The sequence below is a fragment of the Lissotriton vulgaris genome, chromosome 2_1, assembly GCF_964263255.1.
Source record: "Lissotriton vulgaris chromosome 2_1, aLisVul1.2, whole genome shotgun sequence".
Taxonomy (NCBI): Eukaryota; Metazoa; Chordata; class Amphibia; order Caudata; family Salamandridae; genus Lissotriton; species Lissotriton vulgaris.
Window position 1 is genome coordinate 424715274 of NC_141687.1, and position 17610 is coordinate 424732883.

At 44.6% G+C, this 17610-nt stretch overlaps 1 protein-coding gene across 1 annotated transcript in view; it reads right to left on the reverse strand.

Annotated features, from left to right (window-relative positions):
* The window catches only part of CPO (carboxypeptidase O), a 174280-nt gene that overhangs the window by 130415 nt on the left and 26255 nt on the right, over positions 1 to 17610 (reverse strand). The window contains exon 2 of the mRNA XM_086954077.1: positions 3491 to 3595. Within this exon, the coding sequence (XP_086810203.1) occupies positions 3491 to 3595 (105 nt within the window). The remainder of the gene's footprint in view (positions 1 to 3490; positions 3596 to 17610) is intronic.

The following is a 17610-nucleotide window of genomic DNA, read 5'->3' on the forward strand; positions in this document are numbered from 1 at the left end:
GTATTTTGTGTGTGGGAAAAATGTGTATGTGCGATTGCCACTGAATTGGTATGGCACATGTTGAGTTTCCTAAGATTTATCATGTTGAGGATTTGGGATCGTTGGAAGGTGGATTACGCCATAGAGAGAGGCGGGGTGCCAAAGCAGGAGTGATTGTTGGAGAAGTATTCGGAGCAATGTAACCTAGCTTGGGAGTGGTTCGGAACCATATAAAGATTAGGAGATTGTCAACGATTGTCGATAAGTTGTCAGCGAATACAGCTCAGTCTTTATTGCTTGTGGATGGAGAGATGGTGTCAATAAGAGCCATGGTGATGCAAAACCGCCTTGCTTTAGATGTCTTATTAGCAAATGAGGTCAGAGTCTGTAAAATTTTGAGGGTCCAACAGTGCTGTACTTATATCCCAGACCATAGCAAGGATCTGAGGTTTCATACGGCCTACGTGTTACTTTCTTATGTTGGCCAATTTCTGTAGGCCCAAAATTCATTTTCCCTGGACGCTCTCATGTTAGACTTGGTTGCTGAATTTCATGTGAATGGGGAATTTGTTCTTATGTTTCTGTTGCAGGTGGAGGTGGAGAAAGTCATCCTTGTTAGTTATAATAACACTTTTGTTTTAGTGGAACTGTGTTCTTACTCGTTGGAGAAGGCCTCGGAATCAAGGTCATCGTGCCAGAGGGTGGGAGTATCGAAGCTAAATGGAATATCACCTACAAGGAGGTGTGCAGTGGAATGAGGTGATTGGATGGTGTGAACTGGGCGTGTTTTATGATTCTGGTGTTGGAATTAGAGACAGTGCCCCGGGGGTTTCGTTAGGAGAGGACAGGAGATCGTTGGAGGGAGAAGGAGCATCTTAGAATTATTTATGTAGCTCCCATACAACATGAGTGCACTTCTTAGGAAGTCTTCACGCACTGACACCTTTTCCTAAACTTACCTGAGGAATGCTAAGTAGGGATGTCACATTAGTTGTAGTGTAGGGACAGACTAATGCTTTTTAACCACAAACCTCTGATGAAGTTTGATCTTGATGTGGGGGCTCTTATTACCTGAGTTCTGATTTTGGATTTCGTCATTCTTTTCATGCTCTAATGACTGAATTTCGCACACAGCTTTGATGAGGTGTCTGTATGTCCAGTTATTTTTGGCTTTGTAATAAACCCACTAACTTAGAACCTAGAGTCTGTGATTCTTCGGAGTCATGATTCTGAGATGAGTCTGATCTAATGAGTTATTTCTACCCTCTACACTTCTAAAGCAGGTACCAACGGTCCATTGACCTAGGGTTCCAGGGTACATTGACATAAGGGAACCCGGCCCCATCAATACTATTTCACTCATTCTCTGAACAACCACAATCCATACTCCTCTACAGTCTTCCATGCTACATCTATCTACATTGTCCTGAGTCTATCTGGGCACTGTGTTTTAGATCACAATGCAGTTACTTCCCTGGGCTCTTTCTGTCAGATGCTAAGCTGGCCAGATCGTACAACATTTTTCACACACATTCAACCCTACCTGTGCCCGATTTTACCCTATTTCTTGAAGGCCCCTCTACTCCACCCCGTTCCTCAAGTCCCATCCTACCCAGCGGTATTCTTGCCCCAACCCAGGCACTGATCAGGAATATCTCCCAGACAGATATGTACTTTTTTTATTATGTCCGAAAGATCACCTGCCCCGTTTAGAGACCTCTGTCTGCCTGGCAGGGATCTCTGTGCTGTGAAGGGAACATCCATGGATGCTTTACGAGCACTCAATAATGCGAGCAGGGGCAATGTTTAATACACTTCTTCGTATTTTTTTTTAAATTAAATCAATTTTTATTAGCAGAAGAAAAAAAACAATGAGTCAGTGCCTAGAACCCACTGGGCTGGCCATTTCATGGGCAAGGGGTGGAATGCATGCTCATGATTCGACACTGTACTAGGCGATGAATAACACAGCATGTCACCTACAACCCATCCTGGTCCGGCTGCGTATCACGTCTTGGAATAAGAAATTAACATATTGTCATAGTCCTGAGACAAAAGCGACTTACTGAACTCCATACCTGCTTGAATGTCCATGGTCTGAAGGAACACTGCATGTCATTTGAAGCTTATACGTCTGCATTTACTACATCAAAACAAAATAAAGGGAAAGAACAAACCCTCACCTGTTTCAAACATATAAAACCCATACCCTCTCCCACCCCAACACATCCTCCCTCTCGGTGAGCTAGCCCAAGGATTAGGCCGTCACATGTGGCCTGGTGAAAGTAGGTGTCAATCCCCTGGGGTAAACCCAGTTGCATTATGGACGTTCGCCCGAAACTCCTATCTGGCTCTCAGGGATGAGCTTCAAAAGTCGCTCCATGCCCAGGTGGGACCAAAGCTGGAGCAGCCATTGAAAGTGATCCGGTACTCTGTCAGTTCACCATCCCGCTAAAATAACTTGATGGGCAGCATTCAAAGCTAAGGCAATCTGCTTGCCCCTAATAGAGCGCGAAGGGAAGGTCAAGGCTTTAGGGAGCCCTAGTAAAGTGTAGGCTGGGAATCTCGGGATAGTGGTGTCAAATGTCTTATCGATTTCGTCAAGGATTTTGTCCCAATATCGTGTGAGCTTTGAGCAGTACCATAGTAAATGGTAGAGAGTACCTGTGCTCCCACAACCCCTCAAATTAAGTCTGTCATTCTGGAAGTTCCACTTAGCTAATCGGGCCGGAGATTTGTACCAGTAGGATTTTTTCTTTTTGTTTAAAGAAAAAAAAAAACTTCCAAAGCGGGGGTTAGCTGTCTCTAAACCATTAAAAAATGGTCAAGCATGTATTGATTTTTTTGGCATGGCTGCAATGGATTGCCTGGCAGACATGGACTGGAAAATGAAGTGATGTTGCCTCATCCTCAATTAAGCGGGTCGACCCTCACTGCGGCTTGGTGGCCTCTTGGTGGGCAGACTGCCAGCTGAGAAGTTCACCCTGGCTAAATTAATGGAGGCTCCACCACTGCAATCCTGGCACTTTCCCCGATTGTGAAAAAAGTAGATCTAAGTTTGTCTAAGAGAAGCACTGGCAGACTCGAAACAAGAACCCTACTAAGCTAATCTCAAATTTACATTTTGTTTAGATAACGCACCAGTTCAGCACAGGTTTAAACAAGATTTTTTTGTCACAGATTTTTAGTCAACTTCCACCAGCGGTAATTTCCTACTGACTGATCCTCTCCTGCAATTGGCGGGCACATAGTTGTTATCAAGCTCTGGGATGTGACACAGGTTTGCAGACTCCTTCAGACAGATTGCCCTTTGCACTAGTCTTGGGACAGCATACATTATTACATGTCTATAGCAGAGTAGTCATCCAAAGAAAGTACCATCCCCTGCATCTTGGTGGTTATTCATGACACTTTACATGCCTGGACAATTACTATTAGCACCATTTGCCTCCTTAATTTTGCTCAAATGTAACCTACTGCCTGAGCATACAAGCTGGTCATGGAAACTCACCTCTTTTACAAACCACTGGCAAAACGCAGGAGTGATCCATTCTCTGGCGTGAATACCACAGTCCATCCAAATGATTTTCTTGGCTGAGTGTGATGGTTTGCTGATCTAACGAGAGAACATAGAAGGTTGCAGTCTCTCTTATCTTTGAATGTCATCCCCAAAGAAGCACCTAAAATGAATTCTTAACAGCTCTATTAATCAGTCATTACTTTAAATTGGTGTTAGTGATTGCCTTACATTAGAGACCTGTCATGTGCACCAAGGCGTGAGTGATGGGTGAGTAAAGGTTGATCTCCTGCGCCCCACCTCCACTTCGCCCTCCATATTTTCGTTTCAAGTGCCTCAGTTTGAAGGGACTTGCGTATCCTGGACAGTGATGAAGCAGTAAGGGTCTTTCTTTACTACATTTGTGTGCAATGTGTTTTTAGTGTTATGACAGCATTGCCTGCTCCACCATATCTATGTCTGATATTACCCACACCTGGTGTGTACATCTTTTTGCTGCACATATACATAAAGTGTACTGCTGAGGAGCAGGCCATTACCCTACACTATTTTGTGAGTGTCATGGGCCTGGAATCGCTGTATTATTGACATCCTTGCATAAATACTTTCCACAGACTATGTTGCTCAACTGCTGTGCCTCAGATATTGGACTTGGGTTTTCAAACTAGCCTCATAGGCGTTGGAAGTTGAGGTGAAGGAGGATAACCGTGCTGAAGTTGAGAAGGTGAATGCTTTATAAAAATGTCTTTACATTTTGTCTTTATCTTGTCATGTTTACTGCTTGTTCAAAGATAAAGGTCAAATGTCAGGCTTTTCTTCTAACTGAGTGTTGCTTATTGTTTAGCATGGAGAGTTGTGTTTAGTTTTCATTCTCTGACAATAAAGTGAAAGCCATTTGTAAAGTGAACTATGTGACAATCATGCTGGAGTGCAGGGAGTATGATTTGGTAAGGCAGCTGTAGGATGTTCACTATTAGTAACACAACTAAATGAAAATACCTGTAAATGGACTGTACAAATATTTCACAAAATATATCAGCAGTTAAGAAAGCACAAATGAAACACTTTTTTTTGTAATTCTGAAGTGTGATGGAAATATACATTTTGAATAGGATCAAGACAAATCAAGACACTTAGTGATGTGCAAATATTTCACTGAAACTCGATTTCCACATATTATCTTTTGTGCTCTTTATAGTTTTATCAGTAATACCCATTTCAAAGAAAAATATAATAGTGACAGTGTAATCCAAAGTGACCCCTCCCTCTTACCCACCACACATACCACATCCTTACTGCTTTCCTGTTGAATGGGCATGGCTCATTTGCTACACTGGTCTTTTTACGATGCTTGGACCTTTGACAACCCTGTGACTTGGGTGATGTGCACTATGACCTCATGCTGCCCGTGACAATAACAAGATTCAGAAGCAGTTCTGTGGCCTGGACAGATGTACCAAGCATTCCCTTTCTTTGACAAGTCCATTAACCAGAGGTGGCAGAGTACTGCCTTGTCAATCAATAGTCATGAGCAAACCTTTTATCTGTGTTAGAGAGGACTGCAGTCTACCACCACCACCACCACCCATGTAAGGTTCTGCTTATATGTAACACCCTAAACTTCCCTGTGCATGTTGAATGGTGGGTGGGTGGCACATGTATGGCAGTTAGATTCCATATATTATGAGAGAGGTATTGCTTTGGAATCCATTTTGCCCCTGGTATAGCATGGCACAAGATGGAGGGTGGATACCGCTTCCCCAGACAGTGGAAGTGTATTGCCTGCATGCCTAAGGCTGGAGGGAGATCCAGATGCTGAAGTGGAAGAATATGGAAACAGAGCTACTCTTAGAAATTCTATAAGGACCTTTTGGCAAGGGATTACTTATTGGATTTTCCTGTGCACTGAATTTGGTGGCTAGTAGTGGAGAAAGGATGAGTCAGCAGATTCTGTTTAAAGGGGTAACAAGCCTTTGGGCATGACCAAACTTAACGTCTGTCCATGGTTGCTACTTCGGGAAGGCAATTGATAGCTAGGTGCATATGCTTCGTTGTGCCTGTGATTTGGCTACTCCTGCCAGGAGACAGCATTCATCAGTACCAGTTGTGAGAGGTATCACCTTGCATAAAAGCTGTGTCAGAGAGAAAACTCGGATGGTCGGAAGTTCTCACAATGGCCTCACCACTTTGGGCCTCAAAAAAACTGGGTAACTTGGGACACACCAAGGGGTTCCGGAACTGGGACCTGTTCGGAATCTCCCAAATTAAAGATATCTGGGGCCCTAAAGGGATTCACACATTCTCCCACTTACAAGACACGTATGAACTGGCACAAACCGAATATTTTAGATACATGCAGGTGCGACATTCCCTTCAGGCAATATTCCACCAGAGACTAAACTACCACAAATCTCCCCGCTCGAAGACAGATTACTTGATGGACACATGACAGAACACGCCATCTCTCTCACATATAAAAAATTAATCAATAACCCCCCCCGACATGCTCCTTCCCCTAAAAGAGAAATGGGTCGCCGATGGGTTGGAAATAAATGACGAAGAATGGATGTATGCTCTAGCCTCACCGCGGGAGGTGGCGATATCAGCCCGACTGCGACTAATCCAACTGAAAATATTGCATAGAATATATATTTCATGTACAAGATTACAAATGATAGGGAGGGGTGGCTCTGTAGGAGGGGATGTGGTGGAACAGGTACCTTTTCCATATAATATGGGGTTGCCCAAAGGTGCAAAAGTACTGGAGAAGGGTGGTGCAGTGTATGCAGGAGGTGTGGGAGGTGGAGATTCACCCAGAGGCCAAGAGGTGTCTTCTCAATATTTGGGAGCCTACGGACCTGTCACCAAAAGAGAAACTGTGGGTGACGCTTGGGCAGATGGTGGCGAAAAGAAACATTGCTAGACTGTGGGGAAACCCTGATCCACCAAAACTGACAGACTGGCAAAGTGACATGGACTGGTGTATGCTGCAAGAAAAGACCCTGTATGTAACAAGAGGGTGCCCTCGGAAATGGGTGGAAATATGGACCAGCTGGAATGACTTTAGGGGAAACATCTGCGAGCCTCCGTGTACCACGCAGACTAGCTCAGAGGATATAGAATGATTTTAACTACTCAATGGCTCTATCCACTTGAACACGATGTGCTGTCAATTTATCACCGGGACAGCAGTAGACTCGATTGTGCTGTAACTTGATGACCGAGTTAAGGGGGGGTTTGTTCTGTTGTTCTGTTCTATTTTTTAACTAAAGAGACTTTGAAACGTACATTATGTCTACATATATAAAATATAAAATCAGACCTTCACTATCCTGCCTTCTAAATGTGAATCACATGCACATGCACTTTATAACGCCGCCGTACCCCGGTGTTGACGGCACGGGGACTGTGTACTCTATGAAAGGATGCCTAATCTGCAGAATGTTGCGGCCGGCCCGCAGGGTTGTAGGCCGGAAGCTGTGTAATGTGAAACGATCTAATAAAGGTCTTAAAAAAAAAAGCTGTGTCAGGACTCCAGGCAGAGCATGACATTTAAAAGGGAAGCACCCTAATCGAGTTCCTTAAAAAGTGTATCTCCATCTCTTGTATGGCAAATTAGTATAAATGTGAGGCCCAACTTATCCCACTTTGTTGCAGTTCCACGTTCTTATTGCCCAAGGAAGGGAGTTTGTTGCAGAGGCAGTGGTCAGAATATTTCTAAATTGTAGGATGATTAGTGGTGTTATGATTTCAGAGAGGATGTTTTCCAGATTGGAAAAAATTGGGTTACTGGTTCCCTGGGGTGTGAGCCCTGGTCAAGCAGCAACCACAACCCTTGTTGGGATAAGGCAAAAGCAAACCCAAATTAACCTGTGCTCAATCACTGGTGTCTTTACATACACCAGCAGGCTTAACTTCGAAGCAATGTTTAAAGTATTTGTGGAACACTTGAAGTAGTAGTACAGTAAAAACACCACACAAAAAGGATCTCAAAACAAGTTAGAACAATAGAGCGTAATTTATTAAATAAAACAAGAAAAAAATGACAAACATCAATTTTGTAGAACTGTAGATATCAAATATTTAAAGTTTCTAGAGTAAATAGCACCAAAAGGCATAAAGTGCCAACTGTGGACATCTGGTTGCACCAGGCCGGGACAAAGTTTAAAGTTCAGGCTGATATGATAGAGCACGGACTGGCTACAGGGACCAAGTTAGGCCCGCTGAACAAAAATACTTTAAATTCTGGATTCTAGAGCATTGCGTGAATCCGTGTAAAAGATGCACCATGCAGCAGAAGCGATGTATTGGGTTCTAGATGTGGTGAGGCTGTGGTGCGAAAGCCTGCATTGTCATTGAGGATCCTGTTGATGCAGCTTGCAATGTGAAGTCCAGCATTTAGGATGGGGGTGCAGTCGGGGTGATGCATCGTTTCCAAAGATCTGCAGTGCGGAGTCTGGTGGAATCATCAAGGCTACCAATGAAGAGAGGCGAGAGGGTCCACAGCAGTGATGAGTCATGCAGTGGAGGTTCCGAAGGCATTCAAGCAGTGATGGGGGTCTTTACGATGGGTCCATTCCTTGTAATAGCGGAAATGTATTGGTTCTGATTGAGGTTGCACCGCATAGAATAGGGGATGTTTTTGTTCCGCTGAATCCACAGAGGCTGGTAAAGCACCTTAAGCCCACTTCCAAAGGTCCAGGACTGGGGTGGCGCCACTTGGCAGGATAGGCTCACTGATGGCAGAATCCAGGTGCAGAAGCAAGGTTGTTAGAATCCTATGTCCCTGAGGCTTCAGATCAGGAGACCAGACAACTAGCCCCTGGAGTCACTCTGGGTTTCGGATTTAAGAAATGCAGGTCCAGTTCTTCTCACCCAGGTAGGAGGTGCAGCAGGCGGCAAGTAAGCACATCAAAGCAGGAGTCCAGCAGTGTGCAGTCTAGCAGAGAGGCAGGTCTTCAGCAGCACAGCTGTCCTTCTTCCTGGCAGAGTATCCACAGGTCCAGAAGTATACTGAAGTGCTGATGTCTAAGGTCTAGTATTTATATCGAGTGCTGTCTTTGAAGTGGGGTTGAGGTTTGAGATTTGTTTATTGTATAGTTAATAAAAACTCACAATGTAAAACTTACAAATATATAAAAGAAAAAACTTGATTACAATTAAAATATAAGAAGAGCGGGTGGTTTCACTCATTAAGATCATAAAAAGTCTCAATATCATTTTGGTAAAGGCCATAAAGATTGAGGGGACAAAGTACTCCGAGGGGCTCAGCACAGCATTGGCTTGGCTGATGCTTTAGGTGAGCCATATGGCTGTTTCATGAGTCTTCTAGCCACTGTGTAGAAGAATTTTGTTAGTCTACAGTTTAACTGAGTCTCTTCAGGATTAAAACACAGCATCACAGCCTGCTTCAACTTGTTATGCCCTTTTGGTTCCATAAGACCTGAAGTAGGGATCGCCTTATGTCCATGAGGTTTGTGCAGATACAAGGTCCTCTTTTTCGGATGAACAGAGTCGGCAACGGTTTGCTGAGCTTTCCCTTTTCCAAGGTGCCAAGTGGGGTAGTATAGGTATGATGCCGAGGCGCAGGTTTAAAAACTTGTTTTTTGCTGTCTGCGTGAGGCCCATTTTTAGATATTCTAGCGGCTTCAGAGTGTTGTAATCTTTCAGCACTGCCCATCCATGAGCCCTCTTAGCCAGGGTGTCTTTGTCCTCTATAGATGAAATCATCTTGGTTACTTTCGTTACCACTTTTTTTAAGGTTTTGAAGTCTGTCGGTGACTCCCAGGGATTTGTTAAGCCCAAGGTCTCCAGTGATTCTTTTAAGTACTTCCTTGAGGGTGAGTTATCTCTGGTAGATAGTGCGGTCCAAAGTTGGGCGTTTAAGGATCCTTGGTCAGCGTCTCTGATTTGTTGCCAGCTTTTTATGTATGCGCCTCTTCTCTCCACCGTTTGTTTCTGTAGGCCAAATTCTAGGTGGATTTGAGCAGGCGAAGTGTGTGGTGAGTCGATGGAAAAATGCCCTGTATGCTCGACTGATGGTGTGGTCTAGTGTGGCGTCTTTTCCTTGCATGGATTCGCTGCCGTATGTGAGCATGGGCTGTAAGCTCGCTCTTATCACCTGCAGAAGGGGGTCCAGTGACCGGTCTGGGAGAGATTTCTTCAAGGGCTTTATCGACAGATAGAATGTCGTGCCCTTCCGACGGATGGCCTCTAGTTGGTGTTTGAATGAGCCTCTACTGTTGATGTAAATAAATAATTTACTCTTAATTTCTATGCAGGTAAGTACTTAATAAATAATAACTCAATCGGAAATGAAAGAAAACAGAGTCCGTGGTGCTAGAGTTCTTAGGGGTTTTATTCCTTAAAAATGAATGGTCAAGACCAGGATATCATGTTCTGAACACCACACAGGGTGTCAGAAGGGATAGAGCGCTACATTTTATTAACAGTACATAGCTTATATACTTATTTTACACCATTGGAAACAGTATAGAAGGCGTAACAGCTGAGAGAAGACAAGATAACAGTATACACGTGGTACATGTGCGTAATCAAGAGGCGTGAACTAGAGGTGTGTTCTTGAAACGTCACAAGTAAGTGTCACAGAAGGGGTGGCACTAACAGAAATGTTGCAATGTCAGCAGAAATCGGAAGCTTGGATGCGCGCGCAGCTGCATGACGTGTGCATGACATGGAGTCGGAGGGTGCTGGGGACTTGACATTTGAACTGACGGAAAGAGACAGAAGTCTGGCATGTCAGATCAACTTGTGCTTCTATCATATCTGATATCTGATGTTTTAGGAACTAAGCTATCTGGGCGGAAAGGTCTCTGGGGCAGAAGCTATTCTATACTGACTGTAAGTGCGTGTATAAGCGCCTGAGTGTCTGCATGAGAAGCGTGGGGGCACGGGGCCTTCCAGGGAAGCATGGCAACAGAAGCTATGAATTACTTGCATGGAGACAGGTCGGCCCTTTGGCTCTGCAGCTGGGGAAGGATGTTTACTGAAGCTAACAGGCAGGAATGTATTTTCGGGGAGGGAAACAGATAACTCGAAGGTTATAGTCGATCTTGGCAGGCAGCAGGCTGAGCCGAGCGCGAGGGGCCGCGCTGAAAGTAAGTCAGAGTTCACGAGAACAGAGGTAGCCTGGGCAGAGGCCCTTGGAGTCAGAAGCCAGAGAAGAGGCTCGGTGGCAGAAATTCAGGGCCTACTCAGCCAGAGCTGAAAAACGTAGGAGTACACTACAAAAAGACGTTGGCATAGCATACTTAGAAACGGACCATTCAACCCATTCATGGTGGGTCTGAAAGAGGACATGTTAACGTTGGACGCAAATGTATTTGCGTCTTCATAGCTGGTACAGGAGGGAAGTTACATGCACTTTAACTCGTACATGGAGACGGTGGGGTACTCGCTAGGGAACACAACTTGACCATAAAATTTATATTTCCTCATTCCCTCCTTGTTCCCTACGGACCCTTCATGATATATCGATCATCATAAATCTATCAGTTTGTTCTTGTAACATAATTCGTTCATCTTTCTTTCTTTGACGATTTGAGAGACAACTGGAATGCTCAATGCAGGAAGTGGCACACAATCCACATATCGCCGGTCCACATTGTAGACACAGGCAGCAACTGAATACTATGACTAGGCCAATGCCTAGGAAGGATAGGATCTTCCATCCCCAAGCTGTTAACGTTGTCCAGAACCAACCGGACCAAGTCCAGGTGCCTGGATTCTGATGTATCTGATTTGCAATTTTATGCAGACGGGTAATAGCTTGATAGACAGATGGCGCATTTTGTGGAATGAAAACACAGCAACTCGACCCGATGACCTTACAGGCTCCACCTCTATCTGCCAAGATGACGTCAATAACAAGACGATTCTGAAGGACAACAACCCGCATAGCAGATTGCTCCTCTGTTAAGTTACCTAAGGCGGAGCCAGTTTCATGTACCACTGCTTCAAGTGTTCTAGTTAATCTACGAATGAGTTTACTATTCTGGACAGGACCTAGGAAGAAGAAGAATCCTTTATTAAAGTCTGTATATTGCTCCCATGCTGTTTCGGTCTGATCAACAATCGGGAGTTCTCTCTTGGGTCTGGTCTGTATGAGTCGGGAATTTCTATGGTAATCAGGGGGAGCTAGAAATACTGGTGGCAGAAGGAATGCAATATAACAGGTACCATCCCAGTCTGGAGGCAAGCGTATGTATGCGGTATGACCACAAACAAAATAAGAGTGACTGATAGCTTTGAAGGACGATTTACCCTGATCACTGAATTCGACCACAGTAGTGCATTTACTATGACCTAAGTGTACTGAACCTTTCTTTCGGACGCATAATTCACCAGCGACTGGTAACACTGACATATGGGGCAGGACTGGTGCGGCTTCGGATTCTACAGTAAGGATCATAAGGCTAATGGTGTAGTTACCTAATCCATATACTTCATTTTCTAGATCAGTTCCTGTTCGAGTGGGGAGTCCCTCCTTGTCAGGGTAACAGACATCTAGCAGGACTAGGTTCAGATTTCCCCAAACCCAGCCTCCATCGAAAACAGCAATATCGGGATCTAAGGAATTAATTATTTTAAACCATGCACCACAGGAGCCATTGTGAGTGAACGGGTACGGAAAGAGAGGAAGGGCTCCCTTGTAATTCTGGTAGGGAGGGAGTCGGCCACATATCCAGCAGTCTGTAGCATTATTAGTCTGATGAGAATGGTGTAACATACTAATGAATGTGTTGTTGCGCAGCGCAAGTCTGTAAGAGAGTTCGTGTGCAGGTAGTTCACTAAAAGTGTGTTCAGCAGAGACATTGTAAACAGATTGTTCACGTTTGAAGATAGGCCAGTAGGTAGGTAGCAGGAAGCTGGCAACAATAACAAAAATACTTAGAATAAACATTATTAATAGGGTCACTATACAGTGACTACGAAGTGATTTACAGTATGTACGTTTTTTGGCTTCTCTCTCTCTATCTCGATCTAGGGGATACATGTCAGAAACTATTTAACCGATTCACCTAGGGGAGGACTTAAACAATTAAACTGTCTGACTTGCTAGATCGGAGTTTCATGCGATAACTTTCTTGAGGAGTTTTTTCTCGTTCAGATTCTGTAAAGTCTTTTTGTTCGACACAGTCTTTGGTGGGGGTGGACGAGTCTCGGTCAGGTTTCAGTCCAGAGAATTTTTTCACATGACTCATGTGAACCCACCCCTTTCTCCCTTCGATTTTCACTGCCGTCCTTGTGGTGAGAAGAACGGTCTTCGGGGACTTCCAGCGGGGCTCCAGCGGACTCTTTCTGTCGAAGTTGCGCACGAGAACCAGATCGCCAGGACGGACGTCGTGCGGCTTTACATCAGTGTTGTCCGGGAAGGCTGCGGCAACCTGTGAACGACATGATTGGAGTGCAGACATCAAGGAGGCAAGGTAATCTGTCAACATATTACAATCAACATCAGTGATTTTCTTCGGAATGGGCGTCCCCCACATATTCGGTGGTCTGCCAAAGACCACTTCGTACGGGGATAGCCCTGATCTCGAACGGGCGACCATCCTCATGTAGAATAGTGCCACTGGCAGGGCGACTATCCAGTCGACCCCTTTCTCCTGACATATTTTGGCAAGGCGGATCTTTAGTGTCTGGTTATGCCTTTCTACAAGGCCTGCTGCTTCGGGATGTCGGACACAATGGAACTTCCACTGGTATCCTAGCAGTAAAGAAACTTCTTTCATTAATGCAGATGAGAATGGCTGACCGTTATCTGAGTACACGACACGAGGCAAGCCGTATCGTGGGAAGAATTCACGAACCAGCTGCTTGGCAGTGGTCGGAGCAGTGTAGTCTGGAACTGGGTATGCTTCGGTCCAGCGGGACAGAGCACAGACAACTACAAGGACATATTTAAATCCTCGACAACGGTCCATCTGGATATAATCCATCTGGAGGACTTCAAAAGGGTGATCGGGAGGATGAAATCCACCTTGCTCTACAGGGACGCTTTTACCTGGATTGAACTGACAACAGATCATGCAAGTACGCACTTTCTGTTTTGCTGCTGCTCGTAAGTGTTTGTTGCTCCAGAGATTCTGTAAACTGTCTAACATCGCTTTCTCTCCCAGATGTGCGGGGCTATGTGCTGTATTTATCATGACTTGAACCATAGAGTCAGGGAGAAACCATATAGATTTTCCCTTCGTCATCCAACCTTGATCTGTCTGGATCCCTCCTAGTTCAATCCATTTCTTTATTTCCTCTGGAGTAGCATGTGTCTGAATATCAATTACGTCTAGGGCGGGATCTTTGACTGTCATACACTGTGTCGGTACTGTTGGCTTTGTCATATCAGTTGTCTGGATGTGAGTCAATGCTGTATGTTTGGCTGTCTGATCTGCCAAGTCGTTACCCTGGGAAACAGAATCTGTAACCCTAGTATGTGCTTTACACTTCATGACTGATATGCCCGAGGGCAGATGTATTGCTTCTAACAGTGCTTGGATGAGGGGACCGTGCTGTATCTTGGCACCATGAGAGGTCAAGAAACCTCGTTCTTGCCAGAGGACTCCGAAGTCGTGTACAACTCCGAATACATAACGGGAATCTGTGTATATGTTAACATTTCTGTTCTTGGCTAGTATACAAGCTCGGGTCAGAGCGATGAGCTCTGCTGCTTGAGCAGACAGTGTGTCAATACGGTGTGTTTCTTTAACTTCAGTTTCAGTGGTCACTGCATACGCAGCCACTAATTCTCCTGTACTTGTTCTCATGCATGAACCGTCCACATAAAGTGTCAGGTCTGGATTTGTCAATGGAACATCTGTTAAATCTCGTCTAGGCTTTGTTACTGCATTAATGATTTCTATACAATCATGTGGGGCTGGATCCGTCATAACTGTGGGTAACAGTGTTGCGGGGTTCAGGATACTGCAACGCCTGATTTCTATGTGTGGCTGGAATAGCGTTAATTCATAACCTGTTAGTCGTGCTATAGTCAAGTGTTGAGTCTGGGTTCTGTTTAACAGAACCTCTACAGAGTGTGGAACTTGTACGGTTAACTGATGGCCTAAAACTATTGAATCGCTCTGTCTGATGGCTAACGCTGTTGCTGCTACTGACTTCAAGCACGCAGGGAGTGCCTGGGCTACTGAATCCAATGTACTAGAAAAATAAGCGCAAGGCTTATGTGAACCTGCTTGATCTTGAGTGAGGACAGACAACGCTGTACCATCACGTTCTGTCACAAAAAGTGTAAACGGTTTGCTGTAACATGGTGTCGCTAAAACTGGTGCTTGACATAAGGCTTTCTTTAATTCTTCAAAAGCTTGTGTGTGTTCCTGAGTCCAAGGGAGGGCAGTCGAAGTCGCTGCCTCCTGTGTTGTTAACTGGATGAGTGGTTTAGCTAGAAATGCATATTGAGGGATCCATTGTCTGCAGTACGAGGTGAGGCCTATGAAGGCCCGCACTTTCTTTTGTGTCTGGGGTTGCGGCATATTTACAATTAACTGAATGCGATCGGGAGTGAGCTGTCTCCCCACTTTGGACAGCAAGTGACCCAAGTACACAACTTGCTGAACACAGAATTGTAGCTTTGAAGGAGACACCTTGTGTCCCTTGTCGGCCAGAAAATGTAAAACTGTCAGTGATGCTTTTTCACATTCGGGCTCACTTCGTGCGGTGATCAGTAGATCATCGACGTATTGCAGTAAAGCGGTGTTAACTGGCATTTGAATACAATCTAGTTGTCTTTTCAGTGCTTGACTATAGATGCTGGGGCTTTCTGTGAATCCTTGAGGTGCGCGTGAAAATTTGAAACTGCGTCCATTTAAGCTGAATCCGAAGAGATATTGGCTCTCTGGATCAATAGGTACGCTGAAGAAGGCGTTCTTGAGGTCAATTACAGTAAAGAACGTTGCTTCTGAATCAATAGCAGTCAATAGGGAAGAGATATCAGGAACCACAGGGTACTGTGGTACAATGCATTTATTCAGTTCTCGAAGATCAATCACCAGCCGATATACTGGCGGTGCATTGGGGTCTGTACGTTTAAGAATCGGAATGATAGGTGAATTACATACATTGGAGTCGGTCTCTACGACCACTCCTTGGGCAATAAGCTCTTCAATGATTTTCAGTAAAGCCACTACAGCATCGGGTGGTAACTTGTATTGTCTGATTCTGGGTAAAACAACCCCTGTCTTGAGTGTAACACGGTATGGGGTGATGTGCATACAACCTACATCAGTTGGGCCCTTTGCCCACAAGTAATCTGGTACATTTTTCAATCTGACATCGAATTCTCGCAAAACATAATGACCCTTAAAATCCCGTAGAAAGAGTCTAACCCCCTCCGGGGAACAGCATATTATAGCTCCTAGAGCCTTCAATGTTTTAATTCCTAACAGATTTTCTGGACATGATTTCGTGAGTAACAGGTCTGTAACACGTGATAATGGACCTACAGCCAGGGGAACTGGTTGCGATACTTCATTTACAATAGGCTGTCCTGAAAAACCAAGGGAAACATTCTGTGAGCCTGAGAGGGGTGCCCCTGGAACTTCATCATGGCTGATTGTTGTGCGACTTGCCCCTGTGTCAATTAAAAACTTTCTGTCTTTTCCCAATACTTGACTGTGTACATAAGGACCTTCTTGATCTACAGGAATCTCAATAAGAGGCAAGTCACCTTCCCTCCCTAGGCTGTTTCATGTGTATCGTGAATATTCGGGGTAAGCGGACTGGGCATACTGGTACATCTGTTGTGAAACTTTCTGAGTTGCGGCAATGGGCTGTGGCTGTGATACCGCTACTGTCTGTGCTGTATGTGCTGATGAAGCATGCATGGGCTATTTTGTGCATTCTGTGAAGACTGATGCTGGTTATGGTCTTGTCTAGGCGGATGCGGTCTTTCTTTAGTTTTACCTGTCTCTATGTTGTGCTTCAGAACTGGGCATTCGTGTACGTAGTGACCTGGTTGCTTGCAATAATTGCATGTCCCTTTAACGGGAGCTGTAGTGTGACTTGTCTGGGTCCCACCCTTTCTGTGGCCGTCGGCTGGGACCGTCTGAGCTACTAACATTTTCATCTTTGTGTCTTTCATGCGTTTTTGTTCCTGGTCTTGTTCTTCTCTAATTCTGTTCTGATGATATTGGAGCATTTGTAACATCTGTGATGGCGTATTTGCTTGCCATGTACTCTCGACCTTGTATACACGGTTCTTGACTGCTAACAGGGAATTCTCGACTAACTTCGATACAAAAAGATGCGGATATGACTCGCTACTTGGTTTAAGGCCACTATTAATAATGAAACATTTTTCGAATCTTGAATAGAAGTCACTAGTATCTTCATCATGTTTCTGTTTACAGGACGAGATTGCATCCCAATCTTCCTTCCTCGTTGTCAATAATCTTGGCAAGACCTGCACTATTAAACCTGGTAATGCTTTAGTTTTGTCCCCAAGGCCTAACCCTGGGATCCGTTTCTTTTCTTCGTCCTCTATTTCTGCCCATGCAATCTTTGTGTCCCCCACCTCCCACTCCTTTTCCTTTAATTTCTCGAAGATACCCGTGGGTAATAGTACCTTTAACATTTTCATGATATCATCATACGTGTAATCCCCCATCAGTAACATGTCTTTAAGCTCTCTATGAAAACCTGCAGGATCTTTATCATGACACGGGACTAGTTTCTTCATTTCTAACAGTTCTAACTTGGTCAGGGGCGTGTGAACATATACACGCTTCAAGACACGGTCCTCACCCATTACTGGGTGGACTTCCCGTAAAGGGTTCTGACTCTCAATGCCACCCCCGCATTGCATGTGGTACATTTTCCTTTCTGGAGGTGGGGCGGGAACATATTCAGAGTTTACAAAAGTGCTATATTTACGGCGTTGTTCTAGAATTATTTGTATTAACTTGGTGCTGAAACCTCTCCATCTGTCCATGAGAAGTGCTTCTAATGTTTCGTGTAAGGGACCTGGATCAGAATGATGGTTTCTGTATTTGATGAGGAGGTGCTGAATCATGTATACACCTGCTAATTTCTGCTCGTCTGGGGAAAGGTTCAGAAACGTCTGTGCTAAAGTATCATCA